The 24,690-nt window shown below is 42.3% G+C and overlaps 1 protein-coding gene across 1 annotated transcript in view; it reads left to right on the top strand.

The window, feature by feature from the left end:
* The window catches only part of LOC126473332 (protein Skeletor, isoforms D/E-like), a 337,232-nt gene that overhangs the window by 188,844 nt on the left and 123,698 nt on the right, over positions 1–24,690 (top strand). The window contains exon 7 of the mRNA XM_050100317.1: positions 23,639–23,738. Coding sequence (XP_049956274.1) covers positions 23,639–23,738 — 100 coding nt within the window. The remainder of the gene's footprint in view (positions 1–23,638; positions 23,739–24,690) is intronic.

The following is a 24,690-nucleotide window of genomic DNA, read 5'->3' as shown; positions in this document are numbered from 1 at the left end:
TCATCAGTCCCCTATAACTTAGAACTACTTAAACCTAACTAACCTGAGGACATCACACAACACCCAGCCATCACGAGGCAGAGAAAATCCCTGACCCCGCCGGGAATCGAACCCGGGAATCCGAGCGTGGGAAGCGAGAATGCTACCGCACGTGTTATTAGGTGGAAATAACTTTCCTAATTACAACGATCTTGGGCGTATTGCACTTTTTGAATTGCAACGTAAATATGTTGCTCGTATTCTGCTCAATTTTTGGTCTTATCCATATTGCTGAGCTGAGTAAATGATTCCATATTTGTTTTTGTTTCCCGAGAACAGAAATTGGTATCGTCGCATGCTATTCCGTGGACTCTACGAATCTGGGTGTGAACTGTTGAGTTAAATGCACTATAAGTTTACTGCTCCTGTTCCACTTTGTTTTTGTTACCGTCATGTTTTCGTACTGTCGCATTTAATAGAGACTTCCGAGATTTTCATTGACTTCTGCTAAAATGTAGTGTTTGCAGTACATGTTAATAAAGTGTGAAAACATTTACGTAACTTCTGTTGCATTGTTCTGCATTTCCAAGGATGAATGCGCTAGTCACCAAGACTACAAAGCATAACGCCTACTCATCTACACCTGCATTCATACTCTGGAATACACTGTGAAATGCATGGCACTTAGTAGCAAGAAGAAACACCATTCAAAGCGGAATTACATACTCATTCTGTGGGGAGATACAATAAAGCTGAATACCAATACTGTTAAAACCTGTTAACATGCAACTCTCCACTAAATGCTAGAAAATACAGGAAACGGATGTAGACAAAAATAACGCAGAATACGAGCATATACTTACAATGCACTTAGATCGTGCAGTTCACATTCAGATCTTGGTGGTAAGATCCTAAGAGACGAAACTGCTTAGGTCATCGGTCCCTAGTCTTACATACTACCTAGTCTAAGGACAACACATACACCTATTCCCGAGGGAGGATTCGAACCTGCCACGGGGGAGCCGCGCGAACCGTGGCAAGGCGCACTCATTGGTACTTCTCCGGAGGTATGTGACACCAGAAGTCTATGCAGAGACCACGTAATTCCCGGAAATTACGAGCCAGTGTTTGTGGGCGGGGAGCTAGCGCGCGTAGCGTCCTTGACCTGTTCCGTCGGATACACGTAGGTGACACCGATGGTTATCCTGCTGAAAAATGCCATCGCCGTCTGGGTAGACATCAAGCGTGAAGGGTTGCAGGTGGTTTGGAATAATGTCCACGTACTCCACAGCTGCCATGGTGCTTCGATTACTGCCACAGGTCCCACAGAATCCCCTATGACTGTCCCGCGTAGCACAATACTGCCCGTATCGTCCAGCGTCCGTCGCGGGGTGCATGTTTCGAGCAGCTGTTCTCCCGAATCACGGTATACCCGGACACGACCATCGACCTGTTGTAACAAAAAGGTGACACGGTTCCGTTGCCGCACGCTCCAGTTTCGATGATCCCGTACCGACTACAATCTTAAGGCGAGTCGTTCATTAAAAACATACACTACTTAAAAGATGCATCAAATCAATCAAATTTTGCACCATACTTTACAAGAAATTAACACAATTTACTGTTAAGTTCATTTTTTATGGAATTTAAAAATTTTATTTTCAAAAAAATATACGTACTTTTTTCACAGAAACTGTTCAACAGATTTCTACAAAATTTTCTCTGTTCAGTCCCTTTGCATAAGGTAAGCTTCTCTCATGCGGTTTTTTAAATAGCCTATATGGAATAGGAGAGTTTCTATAATTTTTAATTATAATGCTATAAATATAATACAAATTCATGCAAAATCTCAAGTCCTTTTCCCGGTATCTCAGCTCGCACTCAGAGTTTCAAAACTTGAGGCAACATTTATTGGATTTATAGAAATGATTGTACAAAATTTCATAGTTCTAGCCTTCGTAGATACTAAGAGAAAGGTACATAAACATCATAAACGTAATTTTTGGGGAAATGCAATTAGAAGTTAAACCTAAGGTTTTTTATGTTACCTCTTTAGAAGGCCCCAGATTTGTATTCAGGGTCCTCTTTCCTTTCAAGACTTCTCTTGTCGTTTCTTGTTTTCTGCCTTCTTTCCTTTACTAGGTCTTCAAGTGGCTTTTCAGCTGCAGAGAGGTGCTGTAAATCTATTTTTCTCAAGATGTCTTCAGTGAAATTTCCTATCTTAAAGCCCATTCTCTCTAACATCTCTATCTCTCCTACCTTCCCATCATTAAAGAACTGCATTGCCATAGAACACTTGCGTAATCTCCGTCAGTAGCACAAGGCAAAACAAGAATTGCTTCTTCATAAACAAAGCAGCTTGTTTGTTGTTGTTTCTAAGACACCGAAGAGAGTCATAGATGATATATAAAACCAAAGAGTGTATATCACAGGCTTCTGGTTGTATCCCGTGCAAGTCTCCTTGAAAGTAACCCACGGAATCGTTGTTCACCGAGCTAGTATTGAAGTGTCGCTTCAAAAAGTGGACGTTACAGGAAGATCGCGTCACACATTTAGTTATATTTCAGGCATGCTACACTATGTTGTCCGGACACCCCCAAAACCATACGTTTTTCATATTAGGTGCAGCGTGCTGCCACCTACTGCCAGGTACTCCATATCAGCGACCTCAGTAGTCATTAGACATCGTGAGAGAGCAGAATGGGAAACTCCGCGGAACTCACGGACCTCGAACGTGGTCAGGTGATTGGATGTCACTTGTGTCATACGTCTGTACCCGAGATTTTCACACTCCGAAACATCCTTAGGCCCTCTGTTTCCGATGTTATAGTGAAGTGTAGCTCCAATCAGGTATCAGCTTTACCCTCTGCTCTGGCCCTATGAAGCCGCTACTCTCCTTATCCTACGATGCCGTCTATCTTCATGCGTTCTACGTCTACATCTACATTCATTCCCTGCAAGCCACCGTACGTTACGTGGCGGAGGGTACCCTGTACCACTCCTAGTCATTGCATTTCCTGTTCCACTCACAGACAGAGAGAGGGAAAACCGAATGTATACTGCGTATTTCTTGAATCTTACCTTCGCGAGTCTTAAGCGGCAGTAGAATCGTTCTGCTGTCGCCTTCAAATACCGGTTCTCTAAATTTTTTCAATAGTGCTCCTGGAAAATAACGTCACTATAGCGCGAGAGATTCCCATTTTAGTTCCCGAAGCATCACCGCAACACTTTTTATTGTTCGAACCTACCGGTAACAAATTTAGCAGCCCGCCTCTGAATTGCTTAGACGTCTTCCTTTAATCAGACCTGGCACGGATCCCAAACGTTCGAGCAGCACTCAAGAACAGGTCGAACCAGCGTCCTCCATGCTGTTTGCGTTACAGATAAATCACACTTTCCTGAAACTTCCGAATAGACGTAAGTCGACCATTAGCCTTCCCTAATACAATCTTCGCATGCGCGTCCCATTTCATACTACCGCTTTGGAACGTTACGCCCAGATTTAAGAACTGTGATTGTGTCAAGCAAGAAACTGCTAATACTGTATCCCAATATTAAGTGTTTGTTTTTCCTCCCTATCCGCATTTACTTACATTTTTCTGCATTTAGGGTTAGATACCAGTTATCACAAAAAATAGAGATTTCGTCTGTCATCTAGTATCCTCTTACAGCCACTCAACTTCGACACACTGCTGTCACACTTCCCTTGGCCGTCTTGACGTTACCCTCACCTCTGATGAACACTCGCTGTCGAGGACAACATTATTTAACTAGTCTCCGAGTCATTCACATATGTGGAAATCTATTCCATACGCTCGTACCTTCGTTAAAAGTATGCAGTGAGGCACCGTGTCAAATGCTTTCCGGAAATCATACATGCCCATACAACCTTGGGCTACTTTGTACAATTAAATTTAGGATCAAAGTTTTCATTAACCGTTTACAAATGCCGTCTGACGTTATCAGCGTCTTGCATCCTGATGCATAATTCAAGCAACCAAGCTGTCTGTCTGCATTCAGTCTGCCAATAAAGTCTCTGTCCCTTAATGAGTGTATAAAACGTAGGTTTCGTGATCAAAGTAATATTTATGACTGCGTAAATTAGAAATATTACATTACGAAGTTACAAAGTTTTCGAGTCTGTATTGCACGAATTTCCATAATAGCATATTAGCGATCTGTATTTAAATTCGGTGAATGCTTATGAATATATTAAGCTGCAAAATAAACGACTCCTACAATTTTTAACAGCGCTTTGTCACGAAAGCACGTCCTTCCTGACGTCCGCGCGCTTTAGGCCTTCGTGACGCACGCAATATCTCTACGAGACACAAATCAGTCATTGTCGGCAATTTAACTGTTAATCGGCTGAGCTGGATCAGCTTTTTGCATTATATACAAGGGCGTTTCGAATGACTCCATAAGACCATATCTCCTACACGAATGAAGGCAGAAGCTTTGAGTAAATTTTGACTTAATATAGGATTGCAAAATTTTTATTTTCAAAAGAACCATCCGATTTTAGAAGGCTATGTCTTATACATGCATGCACATACATCCATGGGGTTCTTTTTACAATTACGGTTATGATCGAAGTTTTCATTTACCGTCCACAAATGTTTAAGGCGTTCTCCACGGAAACCGCGATAAACATACAAACAATAATCAGCCTCATCCTACATTTTTGCGAGTACGCCTCGTGTCGTTTCTTTCAATGCTGCAGCGTGTGACGTCAGGGTTCACCTAAAGTTGTCAAAAGTGTGTTACATAGACCGCGTGTTACACAAACATTCGTCAAATCACATACTTTGAGAACAGGCGGTCTTGCAGACCAGTGACCTAACGGGTAATCAATCGTCAAAGCCGTACACTGCTATGAAGTGATTTTATTTCCAGTTACCAAATCGGTGTTACTCCATCCGGTTGAAAAAAGAAATTCTCGACCTGTTCTCGCAATTGTGGAAAAAAACAGGTATCCAACTTATCAAGGTACGAGATTCCTTTGAATCTCTCTTCCCCAAGAAAGAACGCTTCTTAGATCCCTTTTCGAGAAACGCACAAAACTCAAGTAGCATTGGAGACTCGTTCCCGTGCTGGACGATCTTATGTGGGTGCTGACTTCCTCATGTTCTTACGTTGTAGCGGTTCACTTTTCCATTCGCATAGAACGTAACCTCATCGCTGAACACTCACTTAACGCGAAAGTAAATTTTTGTCTTCGATTGCCAAGCCCAGAATGAATTCACAAAGCTGTACACGTTGTTGTTCATCATCTTCATGAAGAACTTGTATCAATTGAGCCCTTTATGATTTCAGACACAGACATATTTTCAACACAAGTTAGATTAGAGTTGTAAAACTATCATAAGCTACCGTACACTATCGTAAGTAAGCGGGAACCACGGTAGTTTCCCTGGTAGGTTTGGTCAGTTAAGTTCGTAACCGCATTACCTATGCATTAGGTGTGTTGCACATCTATTGGGCATTATCTCATTTCGATCACTTTCTTTGCATATGCGATCAGTGTCTTACTACAATACTCTAGAAACCTGAAGCGTTGATCCATCTAGAAATTGAGTGAGAAGTTACAGAGAGGGCTGTGTAACCTACGGAACGTTTTTGATCTACATAGTTATCCTCCGGTCTCTTCTTAAGAATAAACGATGCTTACAGAAAAAATGAAATCTTCAAAGTTTAATTGAGGTTTTATACGAAAATTGTTGATTTGTAATATGAAACAGGAGGATGTTGTAGTAAAAATATTTAAAATGTAAATATTTATCATATAGCGCAAGAAAACGCAATTTCCTTAAAAAAAATGTTAAAATCTAAAGAAAAACGCAGAACAAAAAGGTATCAAACATCGATTCAGTACTTCATCGAGATTATATAGAACATGTTTCCGTTATTGCTAAACAACTTTCGTCCTTATCAATAATAACAGGAAACTCTTGCCTTTGAGCAAGAAGAATAACGTTCTATTGAATATAAAATAGCAACAATAATTACATATATATTTTTTGTTTGTGCCTGTAAACTGTACCTGCATCAAAATTGATTGCTTTGGTTACATAAAAGCGGAGAAGTTGCGTGATTAACTAATTTTTATTACTTAGAAAATTGAATTTATATTTTTAAGGATATTTTGGCTCTAAGCACTAAGGTACTTAACATATGAGGTCATCAGTCCCCTATACTTAGAACTACTTAAACGTCACTAACCTAATGACACCACATTCATCCATGCCCGAGGCAGGATTCGAACCTGCGACCGTAGCAGCAGCGTGGTTGTGAACTGAAGCGCCTAGAACCGCTCGGCCACAGGGCCGGCTGTAAGGATATAAAAACACACAATGGACTAACGCTTATGTGCAAAAAAAAAAGAGAGAAAGGAAAGAGGAGTCACTGACTCCCAGTTTCTTCTCACACACATCCATTTACGTTTTTCTCCTACCTATGCTAGCAGTACCGCCGCTAATTCTAGCATTTACTATGTCATTTATGTACTGTGCCCAAATTACCCTCGAGTGAAGTGGAGCAGTGGTTAGCACACTGGACTCGCATTCGGGGGGACAACGGTTCAAAACCCACGTCCGGCCATCCTGATTTAGGTTCTCCGTCATTGCCATAAAGCGCTTCAGGCAAATGCCGGGATGGTTCCTTCGAAATGACACTGCCGACTTCCTTTCCATCCTTCCCTAATCCCATGGGATCGATAATCACGATGTTTGATCCTCTCCCCCAAATCAACTAACACCAAAACTACCGAAGTGTAGTTTTGGTATAGCGCAACTCTACGACAGACAATCACATGAGGAATGGCTAATTCTCAGCTGACACGGTGAGTAGATTCTAAGGACGATGTGCAGAACTATGTCGAATGCACTACGCGTTTTGAATGGCACACAGGAGCAACGTGTGGAGTTCCAGTTACATAAACAACCTTTGTCTTGAACCTTTTGGTGCCGTCGTCGAAAACTTTGAGCTGTAGGAGGTGCATGGCCGTACCCCCGACAAAAATCGTGCACCATAGTTGTAACTGATTTTCATCTGTTGCAACGAGGAATGGCGAACGCCTTTTGCAGTTTTTCCCACTAGAGCGCGCCCCGCTAAGCACAACAGCGCAGACGCAGCGCTCGTCCGTCTCCGCACTATGAGATGGCGCTCCCATAGGGACGGACCAAATTCTGCTTCCGCCGATCCGCGTATTAATATATAACGCAGCAAATGAGATTGCTGCTAACGTAAAACCTTTTCTCCTCGCGGATCACACTCACGCAGTGATACACGAACGCGCGAGGTATTATAACGAGTGTACAGACCTCCGATTATTCAGTCTGCCTTTGTCTGCACCAGTCCGTACCAGTCAATAGTCAAGATTCAGTCTGCGCGTAATAAGATTACCATATTCCTGTACATAGCCATGAAGAGAAATGTATAGACACTTTTATCAAGTATCAGAGATATATGTGAGAATAAGATTAACCTACCAATACCAAAGGAACTTCAGATTGGCAATTGTAAATAGCATCCAGAACCAAGTTAAGTAATTTTTATCCTTGTTATTATTTTAATAAACGTGTGTGAAAATCAATCAAGTTCTGTTTAAAGTTGGTTACCGTCAATCTGCTACTCTAAGCGTGCAAGTGGCATTTCTATAGTCTGACCTAATGGCAGAAGATAAACACGCCACGATAAGACCACGAGACATATTGCTGACACTCGCCTACTTCGTTAGAGCGACAAGTCAAATAATCTGATGGTGTGTGTACTGAAGGTCTTACAGTACGCACACCACACCTATCGACAACCGCATGAACCACCAACATACAACTGGAGCCTATAAGCTTTTAGTTTTGACGCCTGGGTTACTCTAAAAATTGCCCCAGATTTATATCTTCATTCATGTGGGAGGTATAGCCTTGTGGGGATACATGTAACGCTAACAGCCTCTGTTTAACCTCCAACTAGCTCCAGTTCTTCTTCTTGTTTTTTTGTTTATCTCAGAAGATATCTGAATAGTGAAGCAACTTAAATCACTCAATAAAAGCAAGTCTTCTGGTCCAGACTGTATATCAATTAGGTTCCTTTCAAAGTATGCTGATGCATTAGCCCCATACCTGCACAGGTCACACCAATATTCAAGAAGGGTAGTAATCTACTTAATTACAGGCCCATATCATTAACGTCGATATGCAGCAGGATTCTGGAACATATACAGTATTGTGTTCGAATATTATGAATACCTCGAAGAAAACGGTCTATTGACACACAGTCAACATGGGTTTAGAAAACATCGTTCTTGTGAAATACAATTCGCATGAAGTCTGGATTTGCAGAAGGCTTTTAACACTGTACCACACAAGCGGCTTGTAGAAAAATTGCGTGCTTATGGAATATCGTCTCAGTTATGTGACTGGATTAGTGACTTTCTGTCAGAGAGGTCACAGTTCGTAGTAATTGACGGAAAGCCATCGGGTAGAACAGAAGTGATTTCTGGCGTTCCCCAAGGTAGTGTTATAGGCCCTTTGCTGTTCCATATCTATGTAAATGATTTGGGAGACAATCTGAGCAGCCGTCTTAGGTTGTTTGCAGATGACGCTGTCGTTTATCGACTAATTAAGTCATCAGAAGATCAAAACAAACTGAAAAACGACTTAGAGAAGGTATCTGAATGGTGCGAAAAATGGCAATTGACTCTAAATAACTAAAAATGTGAGGGCATCCGCATGAGTGCTGAAAGGACTCCGTTAAACTTCGGTTCCACGATAAATCAGTCAAATATAAGGGCCGTAAATTCAACTAAATACCTATGAATTACAATTACGAACAACTTAAATTGGAAGGAAAACATAGAAAATGTTGTGGGGAAGGCTAACCAAAGAATGCGTTTTACTGGCAAGACACTTAGAAAATGTAACAGATCTACTAAGGAGACTGCCTACACTACGCGTGGCCGTCCTCTTTTACAATACTGCTGCGCGGTGTGGGATCCTTACCAGATAGGACTGGCGGAGTACATCGAAAAAGTTCAAAGAAGGGCAGCACATTTTGTATTATCGCGAAATATGGTAGAGAGTGTCACTGAAATGATACAGTATTTGGGCTGGACGTCATTAAAAGAAAAGCGTTTTTCGTTGCGACGGAATCCTCTCACGAAATTCCAGTCACCAACTTTCTCCTTCGGATGCGAAAGTATTTTGTTGACATCGACTTACACGGGGAGAAACTATCCCCACGATAAAATAAGAAAAATCAGAGCTCGTAAGGAAAGATATAGGTGTTCGGTCTTTCCGCGCGCTATACGAGATTGGAATAATAGAATTGTGAAGATGGTTCGATGAATCCTCTGCCAGGCACTTAAATTTGATTTGTAGAATATCCATGTAGATGTAGATGTAAATAATCACGGCATAGTTCTGACCGGAAAATGCGATTGCATATGTAACGTGTGGCGTTAGGCATTTTAAAAGCTGTTTGTGTCATTCTTACACGAGCAGATTCCATAATATACGGCATCCAGTGGACGGAGATCTACTTTGAACTGCTCAAGCGCAATTCACCCCACCTATACCTTCATTCTGTGCTCTGTTGCCAAATCGCCACTAGGTTCCCAACCCGGAGTAAACAAAGCTATCCCTTGAGACCACTTGTTTTATTACAATTGTCACCCCCCCTCCGATAATATAGTTTTTATCAACTTTTTGGAAGCTCTGTTTACATCTTACACTAATTGTTTGATTGTTTGCACTAAAAGGCTCCGAACTGTTCCTAGATATGGAAAACCAACGCCAATGCAGCAACATGTCACCATTGTTGTAGACCACTACAACCAAACCCATCCGCCAGCTAAGGAGCGCTAGGCAGAGGCCTTGCTTGTCTGGTACCAATGACGAAGTGCCTATTTCGAGCGGTGTCGTTTCCAGACTGATCTCACAGCGAATGTTTGTGCCGTCGATCAGTGACCAGAGCCACTCACCTCGCTACTGCAGCTTTTAATGTCAGCTTTGAAAAAATAATTAATCTTTCCAGATAAGTTCGTGAGAGAGCTACATTCTTCGCTTATGTGTCTTCAACTTAGCAATTAGTTTTTATATTAAAAAGAACGTACACAGCTCAAATGCAAGACTGTGAGTCGTTGGCAGCATGTGTTGGCGGACTCCAGTATAATCTACAGAGCGGTCAACCGTTTCGCCTGGTGTCGCTCCATGGGCGAAATCCGTCCTGCCCAATGGACTATTGTGTTTCTTCAAAGGACTATCGTGTTTCTTCAAACCCTCGTTCAGCCTGGCTTTCCGAATTTCCAATCCTGCATGAAATTTTTGAGTGCAACAACAGGACGTGAAATTAAACTTAAGTATATGCTCCGTTCCATTAAAAACAGAAATGAAACTTGTCCTTCTCCGTAGTTGTCTCTAGCCTATGATAAATCACGATGCAAGAGAACAGCTGAATATGTCGATAATCACGAACAGTTGTCTCTAGCCTATGATAAATCACGATGCAAGAGGACACCTGAATATGTTGACAATCAAGAACGAATTGAAAGAAACTCACCATAGAAATTATTGATACTTTACCAGAAGCGATGTCAGTCCTGTGGAGCAGAGAGAGAGAGAGAGAGAGAGAGAGAGAGAGAGAAACTACGCATCTGCTAGGAAAGGGTCACAACCATTGACCCAGAAGGAATTAGCGTCAAATTCTGTTGGAGGGGAGGGTGACGAGTGTCTGGGAAACAGACTAAATTCTCCTGTCAAATGCTAGAATTAAAAAAGAAAGTTACATGAAAACTTGACCTTAATCTGATTTGTACATGTCCATGCTATTCCTACCATAAGGACAGCATTTCAAGATTCTCCAGTTGTGGAAGGAGAATAAGAGTCTACGTCATCGTACCATTCAAAGTCCTTCTATTTCGAACTAATAGATTTTAATTCGTTTCGTGATCGTTATTTCCACAGTTTTTTCGTCCTAATCGATTTAGAGTACCGCTTACGAATGATTCCGTTTCAGTACAAACTTCGTAATGGTGCTAGGCTGGATTCCTTACCATCACTATCTGACTGAGCCAGGAACAAATCAATGTCCATCCAAATAAATCTCTCGTTTTGGACCGACATATGTACAGGAGCTTCTTGACAAGACTTTCGCCTCCATGTCGCGTAAGCTCAAAGGCCAATTGCCTGGAGATAGAAGGACTTCACCAGTCTGCTTTTTCCTCTTGAGTCCAGTAACACCCTGCTGTAGTTTGTAACGTTGTACATGAGATACCCAGTACAGTAGTAATAAGGTAGACCCACGTTGGTAGTTCGTGTGCTATAAGAAAGGGAGTAATATTACACTTGATTTCATAAGACACTGAAGCCTTCTAACAGCACAGGCACATTGTGAAACGATCATTTTTTACTTTATATCAGATACCATGACTCTCTATCAATGGCCCCAACAAAACCGTAGTCCGATCGATACTTTAGTATTGGTCCTGCGTCTGTAGTATTCAGAGAGAAAATGGAGAATATCCTAAGAAAAAAGTCATTTCTATGTAACTCCAAGAATAACTATTAGAATAAACATTTATTCAGCACTACGTTCGATTAAAATAATCATTATCAGGTGACATGAAACTGTCGCCGTAGCCTGTATGAAGTATCTCCTACAATGGCGGCCGGCCGCTGTGGACGAGTGATTCTAGGCGCTTCAGTCCGGAACCGCGCTGCTGCTGTGGTCGCAGGTTCGAATCCTTCCTCGGGCACGGATGTGTGTGATGTCCTATGGTTAGTTAGATTTAAGTAGTTCTAAGTCTAGGGAACTGATGACCTCAGATGTTAAGTCCCACAGATCTTAGAGCCATTTGAACCATTTTTTTCCTACAATGGCGTTCATAATAAAAGAAAAGTCATAGAAAATATTTCGGCGCCATTGTCGTCAAAGATAAAATACGTTTATACAATTCAGTAATCTTGATAGACTGTCCATTTCTACGTTCGCTGCTATTACATTGTCTAGTCACATTAATGCGACCATTTGTCAAAAGCCTAATTGACCACCTTTTGCAGAATGAAAAGAGCAGGAAGAGAATCAGTGAGGTTCTGGAAGATTCCGAAAGGGATTTGGAGCCATACCGACTCCATTGCCGTGGCCAGCTGCGCTAGGTTTCTCCATTGAGGATCCATGGCACGAACAGCCCGATCAATAGTGGTCCCACAGTCTTGATTGGGTTTTAATACGAGAAGTTTAGTGGCCAGAGGAGAACAGTAAATTCACCTCGGTGCTCTTCAAACTACATACGTACGCTGTGAGATGTGTGACCTGTTGCATTGTCCTGCTGGTAGATGTCGTCGTTCCAAGGAAAAACAAACTGCGTGTAGGGCTGGACATGGTTCCCAAGGATAGACGCGTACTTGTGTTGATCCAGTGTTCCTTCCAGAATGACGAGATTGCCCAGGCAAGTCCAAGAATCTACTCCATGAACCATTACGCTCCGACCTGCTTGCAGGATGTTTGCTTTCAAACGTTTCACGTGCATGCCGACTGGTTTCTGTCCATTGGGGCATAAAACGTGATTCATCTGAAAATGTCATTCGCCGCCACTCAGCGGACTGAGTTTCTGTATTGGCGTGCAGATTCCATCCTTCGTCGCCGACGAACAGCATCCATCATGGATGCATGATCCAGGCACCTGCTGTGGAGGTCCATACGCTGCGTATGAACCTGCGCAGCAACGTTCACTGAATTGGCATTGACGAAAGACTGTTGAGAGTCCCTTGGTTCTTCTGGGCAGTCAGTTGCATTTGTGTGTGAATTCCTAAGGGGCCAAACTGCTGCGGTCATCGGTCCCTAGACTTACAAACTACTTAGTCTAACTTAAACTAATTTATGCTCGGAACAACACACACGCCCATGCCCGAGGAAGGACTCGAACCTCCGGCGGGAGGGGCCGCGCAATCCGTACCATGGCGCCTCTAACCGCGCGGCCACTGGGCGCGGCAGTTGCAGAACAGTTGCGAGTCTATTCGCCCTTACACTTCTTTGCAGCCGCCGTTCCCCCGTATCTTCTATGGCCCGTGCCCCGACAGCTGAATGGCCGTCCTATGGGCCCGGGTTCGATTCCCTGCTGGGTCGGGGATTTTCTCCGCTCAGGGACTGGGTGTTTTGTTGTTTTCATCGTCATTTCATCCCCATCCGGCGAGCAGGTCGCCCAGTGTGGCGTCGAATGTAATAAGACCTGCACCATGACGGCCGGACCTGCCCCGCAAGGGGCCTCCCGGCCAATGACGCCAAACTCTCATTTCCATCTATGGCCCGTGATGCACCACAGTTGGCTAGGTGCCAGTTTCTGATAGCTCCATTTTGTCTTGCACGGAACACTTTAACCATGGTGGACCGCAAGCAGTTTACGAGGTTAGCCGTTTCGGAACGCCTATGCTTCCACCTTTGGCATGAAAGCCTCTGACCTGAACGTCATATGATCAGCTCCGTTTCCACACGACGACAATGACTGCACTGTTTTCGCGTTATATATCCTCCACTGCTCGTGCTGCCACCGCCATCTTTGATTTGTCATTGCGCGCTGACCTCGAACATAGGCGGTGGCCACATTAATTTGACTCTACGGTGTATGTGGAGCGCACGTTGCGTCACGGATTCGTTTAGTACCCGCAAAAGCGTCACGGACATGCCCATAGAATTCAAGTGTCAGACTCTACAAGAGGGGTGTTGTACATCACGGTGTAGTTTACTGTTAATATTCCCAGAGCGGTTGAACAGGCCAGATTAACGAAGATCCCAGGAGGATAGAAGATGCAGTGGACATACAAAAGCTATACGAGTAAAGAAAGCAGTAGAGTCATGTCGTTCACAAAGTTCTTACCCGGCTCGCTGGAAGGAAATACTGATTATGGTTGTGATAATTCCTAGAGCGCACGTTAGGACGTTCTACATCTACATCTACATTTATACTCCGCAAGCCATCCAACGGTGTGTGGCGGAGGGCACTTTACGTGCCACTGTCATTACCTCCCTTTCCTGTTCCAGTCGCGTATGGTTCGCGGGAAGAACGACTGTCTGAAAGCCTCCGTGCGCGCTCTAATCTCTCTAATTTTACATTCTTGATCTCCTCGGGAGGTATAAGTAGGGGGAAGCAATATATTCGATACCTCATCCAGAAACGCACCCTCTCGAAACCTGGCGAGCAAGCTACACCGCGATGCAGAGCGCCTCTCTTGCAGAGTCTGCCACTTGAGTTTGTTAAACATCTCCGTAACGCTATCACGGTTACCAAATAACCCTGTGACGAAACGCGCCGCTCTTCTTTGGATATTCTCTATCTCCTCCGTCAACCCGATCTGGTACGGATCCCACACTGATGAGCAATACTCAAGTATAGGTCGAACGAGTGTTTTGTAAGCCACCTCCTTTGTTGATGGACTACATTTTCTAAGGACTCTCCCAATGAATCTTAACCTGGTACCCACCTTACCAACAATTAATTTTATATGATCATTCCACTTCAAATCGTTCCGCACGCATACTCCCAGATATTTTACAGAAGTAACTGCTACCAGTGTTTGTTCCGCTATCATATAATCATACAATAAAGGATCCTTCTTTCTATGTATTCGCAATACATTACATTTGTCTATGTTAAGGGTCACTTGCCACTCCCTGCACCAAGTGCCTATCCGCTGGAGATCTTCCTGCATTTCGCTACAATTTTCTAATGCTGCAACTTCTCTGTATATTACAGCATCATCCGCAAAAAGCCGCATGGGACTTCCGACACTATCTACTAGGTCATTTATATATATTGTGAAAAGCAATGGTCCCATAACACTCCCCTGTGGCACGCCAGAGGTTACTTTAACGTCTGTAGACGTCTCTCCATTGATAACAACATGCTGTGTTCTGTTTGCTAAAAACTCTTCAATCCAGCCACACAGCTGGTCTGATATTCCGTAGGCTCTTACTTTGTTTATCAGGCGACAGTGCGGAACTGTATCGAACGCCTTCCGGAAGTCAAGAAAAATAGCATCTACCTGGGAGCCTGTATCTAATATTTTCTGAGTCTCATGAACAAATAAAGCGAGTTGGGTCTCACACGATCGCTGTTTCCGGAATCCATGTTGATTCCTTCATAGTAGATTCTGGGTTTCCAAAAGTGACATGATACTCGAGCAAAAAACATGTTCTAAAATTCTACAACAGATCGACGTCAGAGATATAGGTCTATAGTTTTGCGCATCTGCTCGACGACCCTTCTTGAAGACTGGGACTACCTGTGCTCTTTTCCAATCATTTGGAACCTTCCGTTCCTCTAGAGACTTGCGGTACACGGCTGTTAGAAGGGGGGCAAGTTCTTTCGCGTACTCTGTGTAGAATCGAATTGGTATCCCGCCAGGTCCAGTGGACTTCCCGCTGTTGAGTGATTCCAGTTGCTTTTCTATTCCTTTGACACTTATTTCGATGTCAGCCATTTTTTCGTTTGTGCGAGGATTTAGAGAAGGAACTGCAGTGCGGTCTTCCTCTGTGAAACAGCTTTGGAAAAAGGTGTTTAGTATTTCAGCTTTACGCGTGTCATCCTCTGTTTCAATGCCATCATCATCCCGGAGTGTCTGGATATGCTGTTTCGAGCCACTTACTGATTTAACGTAAGACCAGAACTTCCTAGGATTTTCTGTCAAGTCGGTACATAGAATTTTACTTTCGAATTCACTGAACGCTTCACACATAGCCCTCCTTACGCTAACTTTGACATCGTTTAGCTTCTGTTTGTCTGAGAGGTTTTGGCTGCGTTTAAACTTAGAGTGAAGCTCTTAGAAGAATGAACGAATTTATTAATGTGTCCTACACATATTTTGCGAAAGGCCCACCAATGTAAAATTCGTTAGATTCTACCTCAATCGGATGCTCACCAACGGTCGTTGTTCCCTCCTGCACGCCATTCGCAGCTGGAATAGGAAATGAAGTGGCAATGGCACATGAAACATCTTCCGCCTCTCCCTTAAAGGTAGGTTTGGTGCATATACGCAGATGTAGATATAGACAGAGGGGATATCTAGTGATAACTGCGTCGGTTTCACCACATGTCGGACTTGGTTGTCTAGGAGTAAAGCAGTCCTGGAAACCGACAGGTCACTGCATCTAATACCGGTCGGATCAAGTAAATTTTCGTCGGCCTTAAATTTAGCGTTCATCACTCAACGATATGATAAGTCGCCAGGCTACACATGATTCGCATACCAATTTATAACAGTAGGTCCCCTTTTCCCGGTTGCGTATGTGCAGATTAGGGACGTGCAAGTAGCTAATGTGGCGTCCAATTGGAAAACTTGCTCATAACCATTGAGCTTCACTAATTTAAAATACCGCGTATGTCTCTGTCGCAAGTTTTAGCAGTTTGTAGCAAACATTGGTGGTGAATGCGGTTTGAGGCTACGTGGCCGATCTCGACGTGTCTCCGCACGCGCATACGCAAGCATGCATTTTTTGTAATATATTATAATTTAGATTCAGTGCATTCAGCCCATTTTTAGACGCATTTTGTATTTGCTCGCCAGATGCTGATCGCGTTCTGTGATACAGAGAGTCGACAATTTACTCCTTCCTAGCTGATGAGGGATGCCATTCGCGCCGTAATCAAATTAAAGATAAAACAGTTTTTAAGAGAAAGCTTTGATAGAATATTAATTTCCCTTCATTTAACTGTGTAATAAAACTAGATGTGAGCTATGCACAATGCAGAATCGCGGTTTCTTCCTTCTTACAAAGATCGACAGAAAGAGAAAGTTGCTCATGCTGAGCTTACATAAGAGGAAATCTAAGTTCTTTACTTGAGTAATTCTTTCCGTCGTGAAACGTGAGTTATTACTGAATTTCCTTGCTGAAAAACTAAAATTTGTGAACTTACGTTTGTACTAGCCGAATCGCTGTGAAGTTCATGATATTATTCTGCTCTGTAATATGGTTTCTTCTCGTTCCGTTAACGGATGCAACCTAGAAAGAATGACTGATTACATGCTTCTTTTCAAGCTGTTACATGAGTCTCCCTTTTATTTTCATGGCGTGCACAGGGATGACAACAGAGGACCTAAAAATACTTCTGTACTGTCATAAACCTAATTCTTGGGATTTTATACATAGATTTCCGGGAGATATTCGAGATCCTCCTTCTAATGTTTTCTTAGCATTTCGTTTACACTATCCCGAGAGGCAAACGGACCTGTGACTATCTGCAAAGCTCTTTATTGATTTCGCTCCATTCCCCTTGCTAGTATAACAAATGTGAATTATGTTCCAAAACGGACTAAATACACATTTGTAAGTAATACTCTTCGAAGATAAATGGCATTTGAACAGTTGTCCAGCAGTAACACGAAGCTAACCATTTCTTTTATCTTATGTTGTGTTTATGTGATTGTCAATTCTTCAAGATGTTCTCAGAATTTCGAACATCTTGCACCATTTGACACTGTCTAACGGTTTTTTCAGGTCGACAAATCCTGTCAACGTGTCTTGATATTTCTTTAGTCTTGCTTCCATTATCAACCGCAACGTCAGAATTGCCTAAAGCCAAACTGATCGTCATCTAACACTTTTTCAATTTTCTTTTCCATTATTCTGTATATTATTCTTATCAGACACTTGGGTGCATGAGCTGTTAAGCTGATTGTGTTATAATTCTCGCACTTGTCAGCTCTTATAGTCTTCGTAACTGTGTGGATGATATTTTTCCGAAAGTCAGATGCTATGTCGCCAGACTCATACAGTCAAGACACAGAGTGAACAGCCGTTTGATTGCAACTTCCAACAATGATTTTAGAAATTCTGATGGAATGTTATCTATCCCTTCTGCCTTATTTGATCTTAAGTCATCCAAAGCTCTCTTAAATTCTGATTCTAATACTGGATCCCCTATCTCTTCTAAATCGACTCCTGTTTCTTCTTCTATCACATTAGACAAATTTTCCCCATCGTGCAGGCTTTCAGTGTACTCTTCCCACCAATCTGCTCTCTCCTCTGCATTTAACAGTGGAATTCTCGTTGCACTCTTCATGTTACAGTCCTTGCTTTTAATTTCACCGAAGGTTGTTTTGACTTTCCTATACATTGAGTCAGTCTTTCTTTCATTTCATTTTTGATTTCTTCACATATTTCATGCAGCCAATTCGTCTTAGCTTCCCCGCACTTCCTGTTTATTTCATTCTTCAGCGACTCGTATTTTTGTATTCCTGAATTTTCCTGAACATTTTGTACTATCTTCTTTCATTGACCAACTGAAGTATCTCTTCTGTTACCCATGGTTTCTTTGCAATTATCGTGTTTGTACCTATGTTTTCATTTCCAACATCTGTGATTGACCTTGTTAGAGATGTTCATTTCTCTTCAACCGCACTACCTACTGCGCTATTCCTTATTGCTGTATTTGTAGCCTTAGAGAACTTCAAGCGTATTTCACCACTCCTTAGTACTTCTGCATCCCATTTCTTTGCATATTGATTCTTCCTGACTAGTCTCTTAAACTTCAGCCTACTCTTCTTCAGTACTATGTTGTGATCTGAGTCTGTATCGGCTGCTGGGTACGCCATACAATGCAATATCTTATTTCGGAATCTCTGTTTGACCGTGATGTAATCTAACAGAAATCTTCCCATATCACCTGGCGTTTTCCAAGTATACATCCTCCTCTTGTGATTCTTGAACAGAGTATTCGCAGTTACTACTTGGAATTTACTACAGAACCCAAATAGTCTTTCTGCTCTCTCATTCCTTGTCCCAAGTCCATATTCTCCTATAATTTTTTCTTCTACTCCTTCCCCTACAACTGCATTCCAGTCCCCCATGACTATTAGATTTTCATCTCCCTTTACGAACTGTATTACCCATTTAGTATCCCCATATACTTTCTCTATCTCTTCATCTTCAGCTTGCAACGTCGCCATGTGTACATAGCCCCGGATCTACGATATTTCCGAACCGGGGCAAGCACTTGATAGTGGCGCCCCCGCCCCCTCCCTTGTTCTTTTGAGGTAGGACGTCAAAAATTAAAAAAAAAAAAAAATTTTAAAGTAAGTTCATTTTGTAGCTCACATTTTTCTGGATAGTTTGATATATAAAACACATAAATATATATGTTCCAGAAAATGAAAGAAGTGTTATTTCGTCTTAAGTGTGCCAAAGTGCAGTGCCAAGCCTCTCCACACACCATTTTTCTATTGCAGATCGTTGTATTTTGCTCTGTGGAATTCAAACGTGTATATTTTGTAATGGAAGCCATGAAACCTATATTCAGGATAATGGAAAATTAAAATGTCTTGTGGTGTCACTCCTGTTCCCAGTATGGCGTTTTGACATCCTAGTGCCTTAAAAAAAACTCACAGTTAATACTGTGTGGGGTTATTTGCAAACTGGAGAATAAGAACTCCTCAGAAAACCTGCACTCTTTATTGTCCATTAGCTAATAACTTTCTCTTTTGTGTGACATAAATTTAAATATACGAGAGATAAAACCAGTAAAGATAAGAGAAAAGCAAGACAGCACATTTCTTCAACCTTTACGTCACAGCATTTTTTCTCTCTAATCTCTCTGCAGCTTTACACGGCATGTTTTCGTTTCTGCGAAAGAATCTATTACCTCATCAAAGTTCGTAAAAAAATTTGCTACATGAAAAATCAAATTGTCGTTGTTTAATACTGAAAATGCTCTTAATACAAATAATGTATTAGATTGGTGTGGTTTCACGATTTTATTACGTCTATATTGTCACTGTCTGCTAGATAAAACAAAACAGGCCTTTTTAATATTGCAGCAATCGTAACACACGCCAAATAAGAGAAATTGTTTCGGCAGAAATGGTCATTTTTATCTACCTTGTCTTCATAAATAACACAACAGAATATAATTCACGAAATAACAATATCAAATGCCTGTTAGGTCTACTACAAGCACTGAGCGAGGTGGAGCAGTGATTAGCACACGAGGCTCGCATTCAGGAGGACGACGGTTCAATCCTACGTCCGGTTATCCAGATTTGGGTTTTCCGCGGTTTCCCTAAATCTCTTCAGGCAAATACCGGGATCGTCCCTTTGAAAAAGACACGGCCGCCTTCCTAACCCATCCTTCCCTAATCCGATGAGACCGATGACCTTGCAGTTTGGTCTTCTCCCCCCCAAAAAACCCACTCTACTACAAGCAGAAAGTCTTATGTTACCAAATAGTTTTACGTTTCATTCATATGCTCCAGTTGCTCAAACATGAGATCGAAAAGTACTAGCAGTAGTACGAAATTTTTATATTAACTTGGAATCGTCATATTCTTCCATACAATTTGTGTGATGTCGTCGCTTATGAGATGAGATCTGTAATTCGTTTGCTGCATGCGAAGAACACAAAACCAGTCGACATTCCCTGACAGATTTGCGAGGCTTACAGTCCTGGGTCTGAGACTGCAATGAATGAGGGTACCACGTACACAGTGCCGAACGAAATGGGCGTCCATGCTTGGTTAATGAAGAACTTTTTCGTACAGCTGAAGATCTCGTAAGGGGAAACAACAAGTTTAGGGTATTCGATTTTTCTAAAAGCTTTCTGTAAATTTAAATATTATTTCTTCATGAAATTGTTTCTGGAAAAGTGAACAAGCGAAAAATTTTTTCTTGTCGGGTCTTAAAAACTTCTACAGGATTATCAAAACGATAAGTTGGCTCCTTATCCAGGAAAAAAGTGTTGTGTTTCGCCTATTATGAACATTTCAGTCCAGTCACAGACCTAGTTAGGTGGTTACGTACATACACCTTTTCTTTAACAGGTATAGGTATGATATTTAATCGAACGGTTTACAAAAGCCCACAAATGCCGATTCTAATCTTTTCTTTAATGAATGTATAACAATATGTTGTATTCCAAGCTGCCACATCATATAATTTAAATCGACCTAAAATTCGGTGTGTTGATAAGAAAAAACATCACTAGAATGAGCTACTAACCAAGAAAATGAAATAATTTGGTTTCGGCTTATGTCATAGCTCATTTTTGATCGTAATTTTATATGACATGATTTATTTTCCACTGATTTCGGGTACGAAAAATTGTCCATGTGTGCTTGAAAAACCATGGCGGAATACACTTGAAGTGGGACTCTGGGGCAAATCTAAACTCTTTCCTGTCCGGTTATGGTGGTCAATCTGGTGGTTCTATTTCGCGGTTTTTTCTTGGAGAAGCATCTTTTTGCTTGACCGGAACTGCTTTCGAACGGCTGACATACGGATCAAGATGTACTGGTGTTAATAATAGCGGCATACCGTTAACAACTATGGCACAATGAAGAAGAAAACTTTTGTTCATGAAGGATTTTAACAATTTAGTGAACGATGTCTCTACTATAATAAGTCGTTTTCCTTAATTATCATTTCCCTTACTTCCGTTGAATTACACTGGTAGGTACTCATTAACTCTATAATATTCTACGACATCTCCGTATGATTTAATTTCTCAAGCTTCCGTTCCCTTAATGAACCATTCAGTTTGTCTGCAGTATTCTTTAGTAATAAATTGCAAGGCAGCCGCAATCGCAGAGTTGCAAAAGGAGATGTGCAATATTTTCATTATATTGCAAAAAAATGGTTCAATTGGCTCTGAGCACTATGGGACTTAACATCTCTGGTCATCAGTCCCCTAGAACTTAGAACTACTTAAACCGAACTAACCTAAGGACATCACACACATCCATGCCCGAGGCAGGATTCGAACCTGCGACCGTAGCGGTATTACATTGCAAATGTCATTCGTAGTCAGGATAGTGTCCTGAGTAGTTGTAAGTGCATTATGTTGGAGCTAATTGGATTCGAACGTGGACAAATTATTGGTGCTCGTATTGTGGGTGCTTCCGTAACCAAGGCAGCTGAAGTGCTCAACGTTTCAAGAGGCACCGTATCGGAGAGCTATACCACACACAGGGAAAGCGGAAAAACACCACTCGCTAAGCCACAACGCGGACGAATATGTGTGTTGAGAAATGGTGACTGACGGTCATTGAAGAGGATTGTGACTAAAAATAAGAGAACAACAGTTGCAAAAGTCACGGCTGGACTTAATGTCGCACCCGTGGACCCTGTCAGCACCAAAACAATACGGAGGGAGTACCATAAATAGGGACTCGTAGGACGAGCTGGTCTAAGGCGCTGCTGTCATGGACTTTGCGGCTGGTCCCGGCGGAGGTTCGAGTCCTCCCTCGGGCATGGGTGTGTGTGTTTGTCCTTAGGATAATTTAGGTTAAGTAGTGTGTAAGCTTAGGGACTGATGACCGTAGCAGTTAAGTCCCATAAGATTTCACAGACATTTGAACATTTTCAGGACGAGCTCGAAATCCAATACTAGTCACTCAACAGTGATGTAGATGCCTCTTACTAGAAAAACTGGTGCCATAGCCATAAAACGTGAACTATGGGGCAACGCAGAAATGTCATTGGTTCGGATGAGTCTTGTTTCTCGGTGTTTCCAACTTGGGGATGAGTTTACGTTCCAAGAGCATAACATGGCCGGGGTTCGGCGATGATTCGCAGCCATGTCGTGGAATTCCATCAGTCTGCAGGGTCGCATTTCTGCCAAGGATTATGTGACCGTATTGGCTAATCAGGTCCATCCCATGGTACAATGTTTGTTCCCCAATGGTGATGCTGGGTACCAAGACGACAGGGCTTCTGTTCACACAACTCCCATCGTCCAGCACTGTTTTTGTGAGCACGAAGATAAACTGTCGCATCTCTCCTGGCCACCCTAGTCACCAGATTCTAATATTACTGTACCTTTGTGGTCTACTTTGGAGAAAATGGTGGGTGATCGCTACAAATCTCCATCATGGTTATCTGAACTTGTAACTATTCCCTTGAAACCGTACAAGACATATACTTATCCCTTCCGAAAGGACTGGAAGCAATTCTGAATGCCAACAGGTTTCCGTGTTAGTCACGGTGATCTGTTGTGCTCTTGGGGTTTCCGTATTTTTGTCCACCCCCTGCACGAGGGATTAAACAGCCGTTGTTTTGCATGCGTTAGTCTAGTGACGCGCTACTGTGATCACAACATACTCAGCTCTTGTATCAATAGGTTTATGTCTTCTCAAGGAATTTCTGTTCCTTTGGTTTTCACCACATTTGTGGAAAACACATTGTGTAGTTATAAAGTTTACGAATAAAAGGAATATTTGCTTTTTGTTCTCTCTGAATTAAAATTCTTAATTTTAAAAGCGCCTAATTTGATGTACCAGCTGATCAGCGGCGACGAGCTGCTACAATGAGATCGCAGGTAAAACGCGAATAGGCCGGCCGATGTGGCCGAGCGGTTCTAGGCGCTTCAGTCTGGAACTCCGCGACCACTACGGTCGCAGGTTCGAATCCTGCCTCGGGCATGGATGTGTGTGATGTCCTTAGATTAGTTAGGTTTAAGTAGTTCTAAGTTCTAGGGGACTGATGACCTCAGATGTTAAGTAACATAGTCTCAGAGCCATTAAAAAAAAAAAAAAAAAAAAAAAAAAAAAAAAAAAAAAAAAAAATAAAAAAAAACCGCGAATAATGCTGTACTGCTTTACGAATTTGATGAGCCATTGCTTTTGCGTATTAGTAAGTGTGCCTTTCCGCCGCTTTACATCTTTTCTTCTTTTTGCAGTCGAAGCTGAACTGCGAGGTGCTGCACGACGACTTGGCTCTGGAGGTGCGATGGGCCATCGCTGGGGACAGCATTGTCGTGCAGCTAGTTGGAAAAGTCGGTGAGTAACCTGGAGAAAACTATAATAGGGAGTAGAATGCGGAAGTCAGAATTAAGGGACAGTGTTTTAAGGAACGTTTTATCGTGAAAGCAACATATAAAGTAACATCATTTCTCTACACGGTCTCTCACATCCTCTATGCACTTGATCCATTTCTTGACAAGCCTTCTGATTCCGTCCTGGAAGACGTTTTGTGACACTGTGAACAATCATTCTTGCATCACGTCCAAAATCTTGTCATCCTATGAAACGTTAGATTCACATAGATGCTCCTTCATCGGACCACAAAACAGAGAATCTCTTGGAGTGCTCGAACAGCTCAAAATCAAGATTTTGAATGCTTTAGCTACATCTACATCTACATTGATACTCCGCAAGCCACCCAACGGTGTGTGGCGGAGGGCACTTTACGTGCCACTGTCATTACCTCCCTTTCCTGTTCCAGTCGCGTATGGTTCGCGGGAAGAACGACTGTCTGAAAGCCTCCGTGCGCGCTCTAATCTCTCTAATTTTACATTCGTGACCTCCTCGGGAGGTATAAGTAGGGGGAAGCAATATATTCGATACCTCATCCAGAAATGCACCCTCTCGAAACCTGGCGAGCAAGTTACACCGCGATGCAGAGCGCCTCTCTTGCAGAGTCTGCCACTTGAGTTTATTAAACATCTCCGTAACGCTATCACGGTTACCAAATAACCCGGTAACGAAACGCGCCGCTCTTCTTTGGATCTTCTCTATCTCTTCCGTCAACCCGACCTGGTACGGATCCCACACTGATGAGCAATACTCAAGTATAGGTCGAACGAGTGTTTTGTAAGCCACCTCCTTTGTTGATGGACTACATTTTCTAAGCACTCTCCCAATGAATCTCAACCTGGTACCCGCCTTACCAACAATTAATTTTATATGATCATTCCACTTCAAATCATTCCGCACGCATACTCCCAGATAT

The sequence above is a fragment of the Schistocerca serialis genome, chromosome 4 (assembly GCF_023864345.2).
Source record: "Schistocerca serialis cubense isolate TAMUIC-IGC-003099 chromosome 4, iqSchSeri2.2, whole genome shotgun sequence".
Lineage (NCBI taxonomy): Eukaryota > Metazoa > Arthropoda > Insecta > Orthoptera > Acrididae > Schistocerca > Schistocerca serialis.
This window is presented reverse-complemented; position numbering and strand designations above follow the sequence as displayed.